This window comes from Macaca nemestrina, chromosome 4 (assembly GCF_043159975.1).
Source record: "Macaca nemestrina isolate mMacNem1 chromosome 4, mMacNem.hap1, whole genome shotgun sequence".
NCBI classification, from domain to species: domain Eukaryota; kingdom Metazoa; phylum Chordata; class Mammalia; order Primates; family Cercopithecidae; genus Macaca; species Macaca nemestrina.
In genome coordinates this window covers 155,351,745-155,364,835 of record NC_092128.1, presented here as the reverse complement: position 1 = coordinate 155,364,835, position 13,091 = coordinate 155,351,745, and the positions used below count along the sequence as shown (strand labels likewise).

Genomic DNA, 13,091 nt, shown 5'->3' with positions numbered 1-13,091 from the left:
CGAGGCGGTTCGGAGGCCCCGGGAGTCCGCGGAGGGAGGTTTATTCTCCGCCCGCATGAGGCCGTGGAGGCTGTGAAATCCGCAACCACGGGCAACGGAGGCGGCCTGCTGGGCAAGAGGCCACCAACACCTGGCCCGCAGGTAAGTTCCGACGCCTCTGCAGCGAGCGCGGGAGGCGGGACCTGAGGCGCCGCCAACACTCAGAGAAAACTACGGGCTGAGGGTCCCTCATCTGAACGCTTGGGACCAGAGGAGTTCGGAGTTCAGATTTCTGCAGATTTTGGAATACCTGCAGCTACAGAATGAGAAAGCTAAATACAAAATTCATTTGTGTTTCATACACACCTTACACACACTGCCTGAAAGTAACTTTATACAACACTTTTAATAATTTCATGTATAAAACAAACTTTGAACTGTGCCTGGGACTGCAGCCCGCCACACGAGGTCAGGTGTGGAATTTTCCACTTGAGTCGCGACGCTCCAACAGTGTTGGACTGTGGGGCACTCTGGACTTCAGATTTCCAGATGCTCAACCAGTACTCAGATTCCTAAGTTACTTGTCAGAAATGCCTGCTATTTCTTGGGATTACATTTCTCTCTGCAAATGTCTGAAATTCCTAAGTTAAATTCTTTATGTATCATGCACGTGCTACTAAGTCAATTACGAAATTTAGTGTTTAATGCAGGTCAGCTGCAAAAACAAGAATATTGCTTGCTTCAACCCAGGATGACAGGTTATTACCTAAAAGATACACAATAGCTAGAATGACGCCTTCAAACTTAAAGAAAGGTTTGTATCTGTGGGTGAAGAAAAGCAGTTAAACTTCCATAAAAATAAGTCTAGTGGAACTGAGCTGATTGCCAAAGTGTGGGAGAAAAAAGGCCAGCAAAAAAATGGTTAACGCTAGCTTTCGGAGGAGGCCGCCCAGAGCCCAGCCAGAGAGGAGCAGGCGGAGGGGGCCTATAAAGCCCTGTGCCAAGGGGCAGACTCACTGGCTCAGACGGAGGACGCACCCGCCGGCAGGCTCAGATGGAGGACGCACCCGTGGGCCAGCCGGGAACCTTCCCTCGCGGGCTCCCAGGGCGGGTCTCTTCCTCTCTCCAGCCCTGCTCAGGCATTCGGCAGGTCCAGCAGAGGTACACCTCCTGCAGCTGGGTTCCAAGTGCACCTCCAGCCTGATGGGCCTGACCAGGGAGGCTTCCAGGACCACAGAAGGGGCTGCAACCCAGGTAGGACTCAGCCTCGGCCTGGCGGTGCCATACCACTCACTAGGGGCGCGTGGGGGTGGTGCCACCCAGGCCGCTGTCCTGTTATGGGAACAGCTGGACGCAGACATGCAGACACCTCACCCCCTGGTGAGAGCAGCACCCAGCTTCCCAAACTCAAGGCACAGACCCCTCTCCCACGGAGCTCTGGTGGTCTCAGCGTGACCACAACAGCAGGGGGCTTTACAGACCCCTCTCCCACGGAGCTCCGGTGGTCTCAGCGTGACCACAACAGCAGGGGGCTTTACAGACCCCTCTCCCACGGAGCTCTGGTGGTCTCAGCGTGACCACAACAGCAGGGGGCTTTACAGACCCCTCTCCCACGGAGCTCCGGTGGTCTCAGCATGACCGCAGCAGGGGCTTTGCCTGGATGGCCTTTCTAACACATGCTGAAAGTAGGACCCAGTATTCCGTCATGTTCTGTCCCAGCAAGAACGTGCCTCACTTCAAGAAAATGAGGGTGCCCGCTCTGCCCTGCCCTGCGGCGCCCCGGTCACTCTCACCAACCCTGAAGTCCTGGGAGGGCCACACGCCTTTTGACAGATGCAGACTTAACAGCTGACTAAAGTGTGGCTTTATTTCTCTATGACAAGCAGAGGAAATCTGAAATGAGGTATCACGCTGTTTATAACTCCACGGACACCTCCAGGGAGGACACGGGGCCAGTGGTGAACGGCACACTCGGTTCCTCTCGCCTAGGACCACATCGACACTAGGACACATCAGACACCAGGTCCCGTATCTTCTTGGTGTCTGCCAAGGATTAAACGACTCGATTTACGTGGGAAAGAAATGAATGACTTGGTTTTAAACTATTTTTCCCTCGGAGTTCATTTAACAAAATAAGTAAAGAAAACAAACATAAGTTAAGGGTTCTGTCCACCTTTAAGCTTCCTGCCACGCTGCAGTCTAATACCTTCCAGAATTTCTACATTTAAAGAGCAAAAGAAGTCCTCTGTGCCGTTTTAAAGAAATTAAATATAGAGGCTGAATGCGAAGTCTTTCAACTTTCCCTAGAGAGCCTGAGAGCAGAGGCGTTTACGCTGCTCGATGGTATTATCTACTAAAGAGGAATCAAGAGTGCAAAATACTAAAATCAAATTCATCAGCCCCAGCTAAGTGAAGGTGATTGAGTACTTTTAGAATAAGTGACACTGAGGCAGTGATTCATCTTGTCTTCCCCTACCCGCCTTTTTTTGAGATGGGGTCTCACTCCAGTTGCTCAGGCTAGAGTGCAGTGGTGTGATCTCGGCTCACTGCAGCCTCTACCTGCCAGGCTCAGGCGATCCTCCCACCTCAGCCTCCCGAGTAGCTGGGACTACAGGCGCACACCACTATGCCCAGCTACTTTTTTTGTACTTTTTTAGTAGAGACAGGGTTTCGCCAAGTTGCCCAGGCTGGTCTCGAACTCCTGGACTTGAGCAATCCTCCCACCTCATCTTCCCAAAGTGCGGGGATTACAGGCCAGCCTTTTTTTTTTTTTAAAAAAAAAGAAGTATTTTCAAGCGATAGGTCAATAAATCACTAGTCTGGTTTTGTAGCACTTCAAAACAACAAGCCCCGGCCGGGCACGGTGGCTCACACCTGTAATCCCAGTACCATAGGAGGCCAAGGTGGGCGGATCACTAGAGGTCAGAAGTTTGAGACAGGCCTGGCCAACATGGTGAAACCCCGTCTCTACTAAAAATATAAAACATTAGCCAGGTGTGGTGGTGCACACCTGTAATCCCAGATACTCGGGAGGCTGAGGAAGGAGAATCACTCTAACCCCGGAGGCAACGGTTGCAGTGAGCTGAGATTGTGCCACTGCACTCCAGCCTGGGTGACAAAAAAAAAAACACAACACATTCAAAACAATAACTCCTAATGATTTCAAAGGGTGAAATGAAAACTCCCAAAGGAAAAACAACTCAAACCCATTTTGAAGTGTTAGTTTACTCCAGGGCACCAGCGCCATCTGGGCTGGGTAATTCTCTGCTGGGCTTGGGCACCTGTCCTAGGCACTGTAGGGAGCTGGGCGGCAGCCCTGGCCCCACCAGCACCCCCCTAGCTGTGACAGCCCCCAGGTCCCCAGAGACCGCCAGTGTCTGCAGGCTAAGACCGTGGCCTGCTGCAGAGAGAACTTTCGGGAGCACAGTGACACAGGGCAGACGGGACCCTCCCCACTGGCAGCAGGGCCAGAGTGACATGGGGCAGGTGACAGGACCCTCCCCACTCACGGCAGGGCCAGGGTGACACGGGGTGGGTTACGGGACCCTCCCCACTGGTGACAGGGCCGGGGTGACACGGGGTGGGTGACAGGACCCTCCCCACTCGCAGCAGGGCGAGAGCACCGCCATGGACAGACGGCCCACTCCTCCCTCCCTGCAGAAGCCAAGCTCAGGAGGGACTCTCTCCTTAGTTTCTTCCTAGGTTATAAACAGCATTGCAAACATATATTAGGTTTTACAATAATTTACTAAAACATGGAATAAAAACTTAAAATATTATTTCCCAAAACAATGACCTCTTTCACTCTATATTACAAAAATAAGTTTCATTTTTGGTACCTAAACATAGAACTAGCATGAGGAAACCCCTGAACGTCTGTGATCTATTTTATTGTAAGAGATGATTCTGCTCCAATGTCCAGTTCTCCGGACCCCCTGTCTTTCAGAGACACTGGGCTCTCCCTTCCTGTTTTACTTCTCCATCAGCGGCTGAAATGCATTTTCCCGTCTCCTCACAAACGCCATTTTCTGGGGTGGCCAAGCCCACACCCCTGCTGCTTCCTAGGCCTGCTCTGTGGCTATAAAGGGAGAGAACACCCTGCCTGTGGGGGTTCTCCACGTCCAACCTCCAGCTGCAGCCGAGTGGCCGTGGGGCCTGCAGGAAAGAAGGCCGTGTACTCCCCACAGGTGACTCTTCCACCTCAGCTCAACCACAGCCACCTCCTGAGCCCATAAAGCTGAGGTTCTGGCCTCCCCAGTGACACACCCAGACTCTACAGACACCCAGTCAGGGGCGGCGGGCCTTATCCCAAAGCTGGGGCCACTTGATGAAGCTTCATCCTGTCCTGTTGCTTCTCCAGGTACCCAGAGAGTGAGCGTCTCCACGCAGGACAGTGCACGGCAGCTGACACCTGCAGGGACGCCCGCTGGACGAGCAAGCGGAGGACCCTGGCCTCCACAGACGTGCCATGCCAGCGTGCGGAGCATCTGTTCCTCCCACTCTCTGCAGTTCACAAACCCAACCCAAACCACCACAGGTGCTCCTCGGGAGTTTCCTGTCTAACAGATGCTGGGCTCACTTCAGGGAGAATCACGCTTCTTTCTAAAGATGGATTCGCTGTTTAAAACAGAGCTCTGGGAGCCTTTTGGCAAATCTTGAAAGCTGCACGGTGCAGAGACATGGAAGTGACTTCCCAAGCCCGGGGCATGGGCCTGGAGATGTACCCGGGCACCATGCAGCCTGCAGCCCCCAACACCACCTCCCCCGAGCTCAACCTGTCCCACCCGCTCCTGGGCGCTTCCCTGGCAAACGGGACGGGTGAGCTCTCAGAGCACCAGCAGTACGTGATCGGCCTGTTCCTCTCGTGCCTCTACACCATCTTCCTCTTCCCCATCGGCTTTGTGGGCAACATCCTGATCCTGGTGGTGAACATCAGCTTCCGGGAGAAGATGACCATCCCCGACCTGTACTTCATCAACCTGGCGGTGGCGGACCTCATCCTGGTGGCCGACTCCCTCATTGAGGTGTTCAACCTGCACGAGCAGTACTATGACATCGCCGTGCTGTGCACCTTCATGTCGCTGTTCCTGCAGGTCAACATGTATAGCAGCGTCTTCTTCCTCACCTGGATGAGCTTCGACCGCTACATCGCCCTGGCCAGGGCCATGCGCTGCAGCCTGTTCCGCACCAAGCACCACGCCCGGCTGAGCTGCGGCCTCATCTGGATGGCATCTGTGTCTGCCACGCTGGTGCCCTTCACCGCCGTGCACCTGCAGCACACCGACGAGGCCTGCTTCTGCTTCGCAGACGTCCGGGAGGTGCAGTGGCTGGAGGTCACGCTGGGCTTCATTGTGCCCTTCGCCATCATCGGCCTGTGCTACTCCCTCATTGTCCGGGTGCTGGTCAGGGCACACCGGCACCGCGGTCTGCGGCCCCGGCGGCAGAAGGCACTCCGCATGATCCTCGCGGTGGTGCTGGTCTTCTTCGTCTGCTGGCTGCCGGAGAACGTCTTCATCAGCGTGCACCTCCTGCAGCGGACGCAGCCCGGGGCTGCTCCCTGCAAGCAGTCTTTCCGCCACGCCCACCCGCTCACCGGCCACATTGTCAACCTCGCGGCCTTCTCCAACAGCTGCCTCAACCCCCTCATCTACAGCTTTCTCGGGGAGACCTTCAGGGAAAAGCTGAGGCTGTACATTGAGCAGAAAACAAACCTGCCGGCCCTGAACCGCTTCTGCCACGCCGCCCTGAAGGCTGTCATTCCAGACAGCACCGAGCAGTCGGACGTGAGGTTCAGCAGTGCCGTGTAGACGGCCTCGGCCGCACAGGCCCCGCCGGCGTGTGACTCGGGAGCTGCACGCACCTGGGTGGACACAAGGCACGGCCATGTCATGTCTCTAGACCGCTGTCAGACGTGGCTCCGGCTCCTCGGGGCCTCGCGAGAGTCACACTTGCCTGGTCACCCTGGGGCTGCTAAGGAAACCTCACGACTGGTCCTCCTTGACCCTGCACTCCTCACTCCATACACAGAATTGCTACAATCCCAAAACGCTCGCCCCGCAGGGTCCAAAGGTCAGCTCTGACCAGCCTGTCGCTGTGGTCCTCCCCATACACCCTGCCTGGCGCCATGGGAAACGCTTCCGACACCCGCGACCACGAACGTCACACGGAGAGGCCACTGCGGTGACGCAACTCAGTTACACATACCCTAAAGCAAGTCTGCCACTGTGGGGGAACTAATGCTGGAGACCCAAGACTCTAGTGGGTCTCAGCTGGATGCTGCGGTGTGTCCTCTGCACCCATGGTCTGGAACGCACGAGGTGTGAGCTAGCTGGCGCACTGCCGAGTTAAAGAGGAAAAGGAAAACACACGCTCTGGTGCATGCCTGAGCACCCTCCATCTTCCAGGACAGCAGCAATGGCGCTGTGCAGCCTCGCCAGGTCTGCGAGGTCCTCGGCCCAGAGCAGCAGGAAGGGCCCTCCGCAGAACGCCCGGCCGGGGCAGCAGGAAGGGCCCTCCGCGGAGCGCCTGGCCCGGGGCAGCGGGAAGGGCCCTCTGCCGTGCGTCTGCCGCCTGCTCTGAGGCGGTTCAGTCACTGCTTGTTGACATCGTCATGGCAATTGCACTCGTGGACTGGGACTGTGCGAGCTGCCATGTGGGCTAGTTGGGTGCCAGGACAATGAAATACTCCAGCACGTGTGGCTGACGAATTTGCTTCTACAGAAATAACAGCTGGGGACAACTGCGGTGATGATATAAAAACCTTCCCATAAAATGTAAGAAAAGCTGACGAGGCTGGCGATGTTCAGCCTTTGTCAATAAAACAGTCATGTGCAGATCCTTCCAGAGGCTCTGTCTTGGGGGTCTACCAAGTGGGGTGAGATGTGGGGTGGGCATGAGGCTCTCAGGAGAATCCCTCCCCGCTCACAGAAAACACAGCCCTCCCCTGCCACCCCGAAAAGTCTCACAGGGCCAGCCTCTGAGTCCGGCCAGCCGGACCTACCCTGGCATTTCCAGGCTGTCCAAAATGCTGTGGGGGTACTTCCGTGTCATGCTTGGGCGCCATGACGAGCTTCCCGTGAATGTAGGAGGCAGGGCTCAGCCTTGTCCAGTAGCCTGTGCAACCTACTAAGCTGCCTTTCTAGCAGGCTCTTGGCCACGTGCGAGGCCCAAGCACTCTGCGGCACCCAGGCGGGAAGGTTCCTGCTCCTTCCACCGCCGGGGCCGGATGCTGGTGTTGCTCCCCTCCTTCCCACCTCGCCCACCTGGCAGGAGCTGTCCCTGATGTTACCAAGGTGCACCTGCACCAGTGCCTGCGGCCCTCTCTTCACAGAAACCCATGCAGGGAGCCGGGATGCATGGGCGAAGGGAACGAGCTGCCTGCACTACCCCTTCACTTTTCTTGTGTTTGCGATTCTGTTCTGTTTAAAGCTGTGATACTGTTTTTTATTTGTGGTAACATAAAGTTTGATTTGCAAACATATGAAAGGAAAAGGCCAATTAAAGAAAACATCTGCAAAAGAGCAGGTGGTAAACGGATGCGGCACAACAAAGACTGAACGCAGCCACAGTGAACCCAGGAAACTCCCTCCCCTCCCGTCTGTGGGACGCGAGGCTGTGTCGGTGGCTGTGCGCAGCCTGGGTCTCTCAGGTAGGTGGGGCCTGTATTCTCCATAACCCCAGCACCATGGTGCCGGGCTCCTCAGGAGAACAGTGCTTGGCCCAGACCGTGGCCTATAGGAGCAGCCTCTGTGCCCACTTCCATTAGGGTTGCTTTCCCCATAAATGCCCCGCCGGGAAGCCTGGGAACAAGGCAGCTCCCACACACCAGCAGGTCTCATGGAAGTGGAGATTGCTGTGGGGTGGCCAACCCAGAAGCCAGGCTCACGCATGGCACAGTCCTACAGAACACTGTGCGTGGCTTTGGCCACGACTCAGGCCTGGCGCACCCCCCCCCGCCCCTCCAGAGCCTGCAAGTCACCCCAGCTAAAAGGACACAGCCATCACACTGACAGCCGTGCTCAGGAGCGCCTACAGCCGTCACACTGACAGCCGTGCTCGGGAGCTCCTTCCAGGCCCCAGGGACGGGGCTTGCCCTCCTCCCCAGGGATGCCCCCACTCAATGCTCAGGACAGCCAGGCAGCAGCCCCCAAAACCCCCCCACACCCGGGCGCTGTCTTTACAAGACGCATGCTTCAACGAAGCCCCTTTTGACTTCAGTGTTGCTGATGGGGAAAAACCATCCAAGTCCCAGAAGGCAGGTGGGGTGGACTCCCCATATCAGGCATTCCCCACACACAGTCCTGTTCACACAGCTTCAACAGGGCCAAGGGCAGACGCTTTAAAATACGCACACTAGAGACCCGGCATTTCTGACCTCCAGCTCTGACGAGCTGATGTGGGGAGATCCACACGGAACGTGCTCTGGTCCCTGCCCCTCACAGCAGCCCCGCAGGATGGTCACTGTCCCTGCCACGCCAAGGAGGCGCTAGAAGGGTCAGTCACTGCTCAAAGCCTTAAATGGTGGGTGACACAGCCGGGAATTCAGCCACGCTCCCCTGGCTCGAAGCCCACGGTCCTGCCCCCTCTGTAGCACTCGGCAACCCCTGGCGTCTAACTGGCAAAACCATGCCATGAAGAAATCATACAGAGCTGGGGGCCATGGGCATTGAGGGGTCACCCAAGGTCACCAGCCCATCCTCCTCTAAAGCCCGCTGTGCAGGAAGTGCAGGGATGGCAGCTGGGAGGGCTCCCCTAAGGCAATCTGGGAGGGAACTGTATCTGAACAGAGCCCCAGGCATATATTAGGGACGGGGCTCAACTCTTTCCTCCACGTCAACCCACCACAGGGGACAGTGCTGACTCTGTGGCATCCTTCCCTCCCTGCCGCAGACACAGCAGGGGCCCTGCTCCTTCCTGCCCTCACCAGACACCACTGTGAGTACGTGGAAGTGTCAGGCCGCCCTGCTACGCCACTCCTCTCCACCAGGTCTCTTCCGGGGACTTGTCCAAGGCTCTGGGTGGACAGAGCTGACACGCTGTCATCTAGCTGCCAGAAGCAGACTCTCAACCTGTGAAGCTGGCGGCGGCACTGCTCTGGGGACAGTCACAGGCGTGACAGGCACCCAGCAGCCAAGCCACGGGGCTGTGGTTAGGGCAGGTCCAACACTGAGGTCCCCACACAGTAGAGCCAGCCTTGGACCCTGGGCCCTGCAGTCCCTAACCTTGATAACCCAGAGCTGAGAGCTGTAGGACAGAGACCCACAGGCCGGGCAGGGACTCAGTGGGTGCCTCTGGCCCAGCCACACACGCCCTTCTCCAGCGCTTGCCTGGGAGCCAGGGCAAATGTAATTATTTTTGGCAGGCGAATGGTGAGATAAAATCAAGGCATCTTAACTGCTCTATTGTTTCCTGGTAACCCAACTCTCTTATACATAAGTGCTTTTTACACTCCATAAAGAGCTCAAAAGTACGTAGCTGCAAGCATAGGAAAAACCCCCGCATTAGCATTGAACATGACCTCATCGTTCTCTGTGCCTAACAATTGACTCTTGACCTCACGAGAGTGACACGGCCTACCCGCCCTTCCCAGGCCCCGCACCTCCCACTGAGTGAGAAGCGGCAGTGGTGGGCTCACTAATGCTCCTGCGCCCATTACCTGAAGTCTTGGGGGGGGCGGAGCGGGGGAGAGAACAACAAAGAAATCTTCTTCAGAGGGTGTTTCTGTGGCGGGGTGGGAAGCCGTTCCTAAGCCATCCTAGACGCCCCGCAAACTGGGCAATGAGGCAATGTGAGGAGGCTCCTGAAGCTGGGGCTCTCCCGGCAGAGGCGGGAGACAGAGCAGGCGAGAGGAGTCCATGGGAACGGGCCAGGGCTGAGGACAAGGCTTAACCTAGACATTTAAAGTAAGAAGAAGCACACAGACTATGCAAGTACACGCACACGTCTGTGTGTGCACATCCTGAGCGTGCTTGTGAGTACGTGTCTACAGTGTGTACATGTGTCTGAACACACACAGACACACGCTCACATGTTCCAAGCTCCATCTCTGCAGCCCTCCTGCACCAGGCCTGGCCCCAAACACTGCCACGCTCCAGAAGGGCCCAGGGCTCCAGGAGAAATGGCTGATTTGGGCCAGGGCAGGGAGAGACAAGATGAGCCTAAGACAGGTGATTCTGACGGAGGCAAGAAAGGATCCAAGAGCACGTCAGGTGACACCCAAACAACACAGGATGTCCTCACCAAAGCTGGGACAGCGTGAGCAGTATGATGAATAAGAAGAGACAACTGTGATAGGCCATGAAAAACAGGAGTCCGCAAGTCCACTCCAACAATAAACAGACCTAATATAATTTAAATAAAACGAATGAATCCATGAATGGAAAGAGTCTCACTTCTAATAAAGCGCTGGCTGGTAAAGTGGTTGGAAAAGCATCACTCTGTGGCTTAGAGAGGGAGACGGGGGCAGGTAAGAGCCACAAATGGAGGGCAAATCTCGGGGGACGGTGAGGTGCAGGGGACTGCAGAGCCTACCTGTCCCCCATGGACGGCTCATTAGTGCTTGGGGAAAAGTCACCACATAGCACAGACGGGACAGCCCCTCGCTGGGTGATCACATGGGCAGCGCCAACAAGGAGGCCGGTCCAGATGCAACACCCTGAGAAGGGTGCATCTCGTGCTGTAATCTAGGAATGCACAGCCTGAGTCTAATTGGGAGGGAATGTGAGATAAACAGGAAATGAGGATGGGGAACCAGCATGCATCAAAAATGCCCATGTGATAAAAGACAAAGGCAAAGCAACCGTCCCAAACTCAGAAAGAGGGAAGGAGATGTAACAGTTCAACGCAATATGGATCCTAGACAGGGTGCCCTACCAGAAGGAAAAATGTGTCGTGAAGGATTTTACAGGGTCAGTCGACAAGAGTGGAATACCCTGGGAGATAAAAGTGCTGCCTCAATGACCAATTTCCCGAGACTGGCAACCATGCTTCTTAGGAAGCCCACATTGGAGTGTGTGGAGGGAAGAGATAGGACTGCGCGAGTCACCCCCAAGAGTCTCCGTGGGGGCAGGATGCACACAACAGGTGGGGTGGGTGCACAGCAAACGCACACGACAAACGTTACCCACTCCACGCCTATGGATCAGCCTTAAAGAACTGGAAACATGCATCCAAGCAAGCATTTGTTCGTGAATGTCCACAGCAGCACCGTCCACGAGAATCAACAGGTGGAAACAGCCCAGATGTCCATGAGCCGATAGATGGAGAAACAAAATCAGTTGATCCAACAGCAGAATATTACTCTGCCATGAAAAGGAACAAAGCGCAGACCAGGCTACAGCACGGTGGACCTGGAAACGCCACACTCAGGGAGATAAAGTCACGGTCAGGGAGATAAAGTAGACATGAGGGGAGAAGCCACGCTCAGTGAGATAGAGCAGACACAAGTAGAGACACTACGCTCTGTGAGATAAAGCACACACAAGGAGCAGACATGAGTGGAAACGCCACGCTCAGTGAGATAAAGCAGACACGAGCACAATGTCCACTGCGTGCATCCGCCGACGTGAAACGTGCAGGGCAGACAGGTCCACAGGACAGAAGGCTGGGAAGTAGCTGCGGGACTGGGACAAGTTGGGGCTGGGGAGCCACTGCTGACGCGCATGGGGTTTCTTTGGGGGTGAAGAAAACGTTCTAGAATTAGATTGTGGCGATGGCTGCACAAGTCAGTGACTAGTACACACTTCAAAATGGTGGATTTCTGCTACGTAAATTACATCTCAGTAAAGCTGCCGTTGAGACCACAGTAACCACTCAAGCGCGAGGTTGTGTTCCTGCAGCCGGCCTTCCCTTCTTGGAGGCTTGCTGTCCTCTGCAGACCAATTCTGTCCCTCTGAAGCACAGGCCACCGTTGGGCAGTGCTGGCTAACGGCCGCCCCATGCTGGTGGGCCACGGGGACGCCAGCCCAGCCCTCCACACACACTTCGTTAGCAGCCGCAAAACATTTCCTAGGAGCAGAAGGGTTTCTGCCATCTGGAATCCTAGATGCCATCCTCCAACATTTATTGAAAAGCTTCTAATTAAAGTTTTCTCTTCTCACTCACTGCCTGGTAACTCAAGCTTTATTTTCTTCTCCACAGTGGGAAACTCATCATCTGGGGTGTCTTTGGATGTGCTTTTAAATTAAAAATGGAGGAAAAGAACGTTAGTCAAAATTAAAGCTGAATTGACTGAGTCACTCTGGACTGCCTCATAAGGTGGAGATGCCAGCTCCGCCTCCCGCAGAGCTCGGTTGCCAGGGCCAGGTCAGGCTGCCCGGGTGTTGCCGCCTGACCTGCGCACAGATATGGCCATGTGAGGACACAAGCGGTTGTCTCATCTGCTGTGTGCTATGTGCAGACACTTTTCACTGGGCGATTTGCTCAGAACTCCAGAAGACAAGGGTACATCATTCAGGCCACGGTGCGGCAGAGGCACCTGACAGCGGCAACTCGGCCACGGCACACCCCCAGTGACGCTGTGCGGCAGACGCACCTGAGGGTGGGTTCGGAGTTCCGATCCGAGCTATGGAACCTGAGGATGGACAACTGGATAATACATTTCTCATCTAAGAGGAACATCTGAGCCCTCATCCCAGTTCTGTGCACCGCAGGCCAAATGGGAGGGAGAGCCTATGTTCTGGGTTAAATGAAGGTTGCCAGGTGGAGGGTGCTGAGTGGAAATGCTGTACATGCCACATGCCTTTTTCAAGGTGTGTTCCCCCATCCAGCTGGCCACCACCACGGCACCCGGCCCCGTATGAGCCCCCAGTGGAGCGCCATGTGTCGTGTGCTGGCACGGGGCCTCTTCTCAGGCCTCCTTAGGCTGCTGCCAGCCCACTGGAGCCAACAGAGGCTGGGTGCCGCTGTTCGGGCCGCTGTTGCTCTTCTTGCTGGTGACCAATTCTCTGGGACAGAGTGGACACCAGAGGCAGGCAAAGCCACAGCTGTGGGTGCCACACGCAGGCTGCACAGACCAGGGACAGGTCTGAGTTCGGAGGCACCCGGCCCATCTCCGTGGCCAGAGCTTCTGTCTGAGCCTGGGGAGGAAAAGCCTCCACCTCGCTAAGAGGCGT

The 13,091-nt window shown here is 55.8% G+C and overlaps 2 protein-coding genes across 9 annotated transcripts in view; one reads left to right on the top strand and one right to left on the bottom strand.

Annotated features, from left to right (window-relative positions):
* Positions 1–13,091, bottom strand: part of CHLSN (cholesin) — a 143,008-nt gene that overhangs the window by 79,860 nt on the left and 50,057 nt on the right. The window lies entirely within an intron of this gene.
* On the top strand, positions 20–6,814 carry LOC105483420 (G protein-coupled estrogen receptor 1). Of its 2 annotated transcripts, none has more exons than XM_011744309.3 (2): positions 20–141; positions 4,340–6,814. In XM_011744309.3, the coding sequence occupies exon 2, from the start codon at positions 4,659–4,661 to the stop codon at positions 5,784–5,786; it is 1,128 nt and encodes a 375-aa protein (XP_011742611.1). In that variant the 5' UTR covers positions 20–141; positions 4,340–4,658; the 3' UTR covers positions 5,787–6,814. The 2 variants fall into 2 exon arrangements, with proteins under 2 accessions (XP_011742611.1, XP_011742610.1); XM_011744308.3 differs by lacking the exon at positions 20–141 and adding an exon at positions 702–1,233.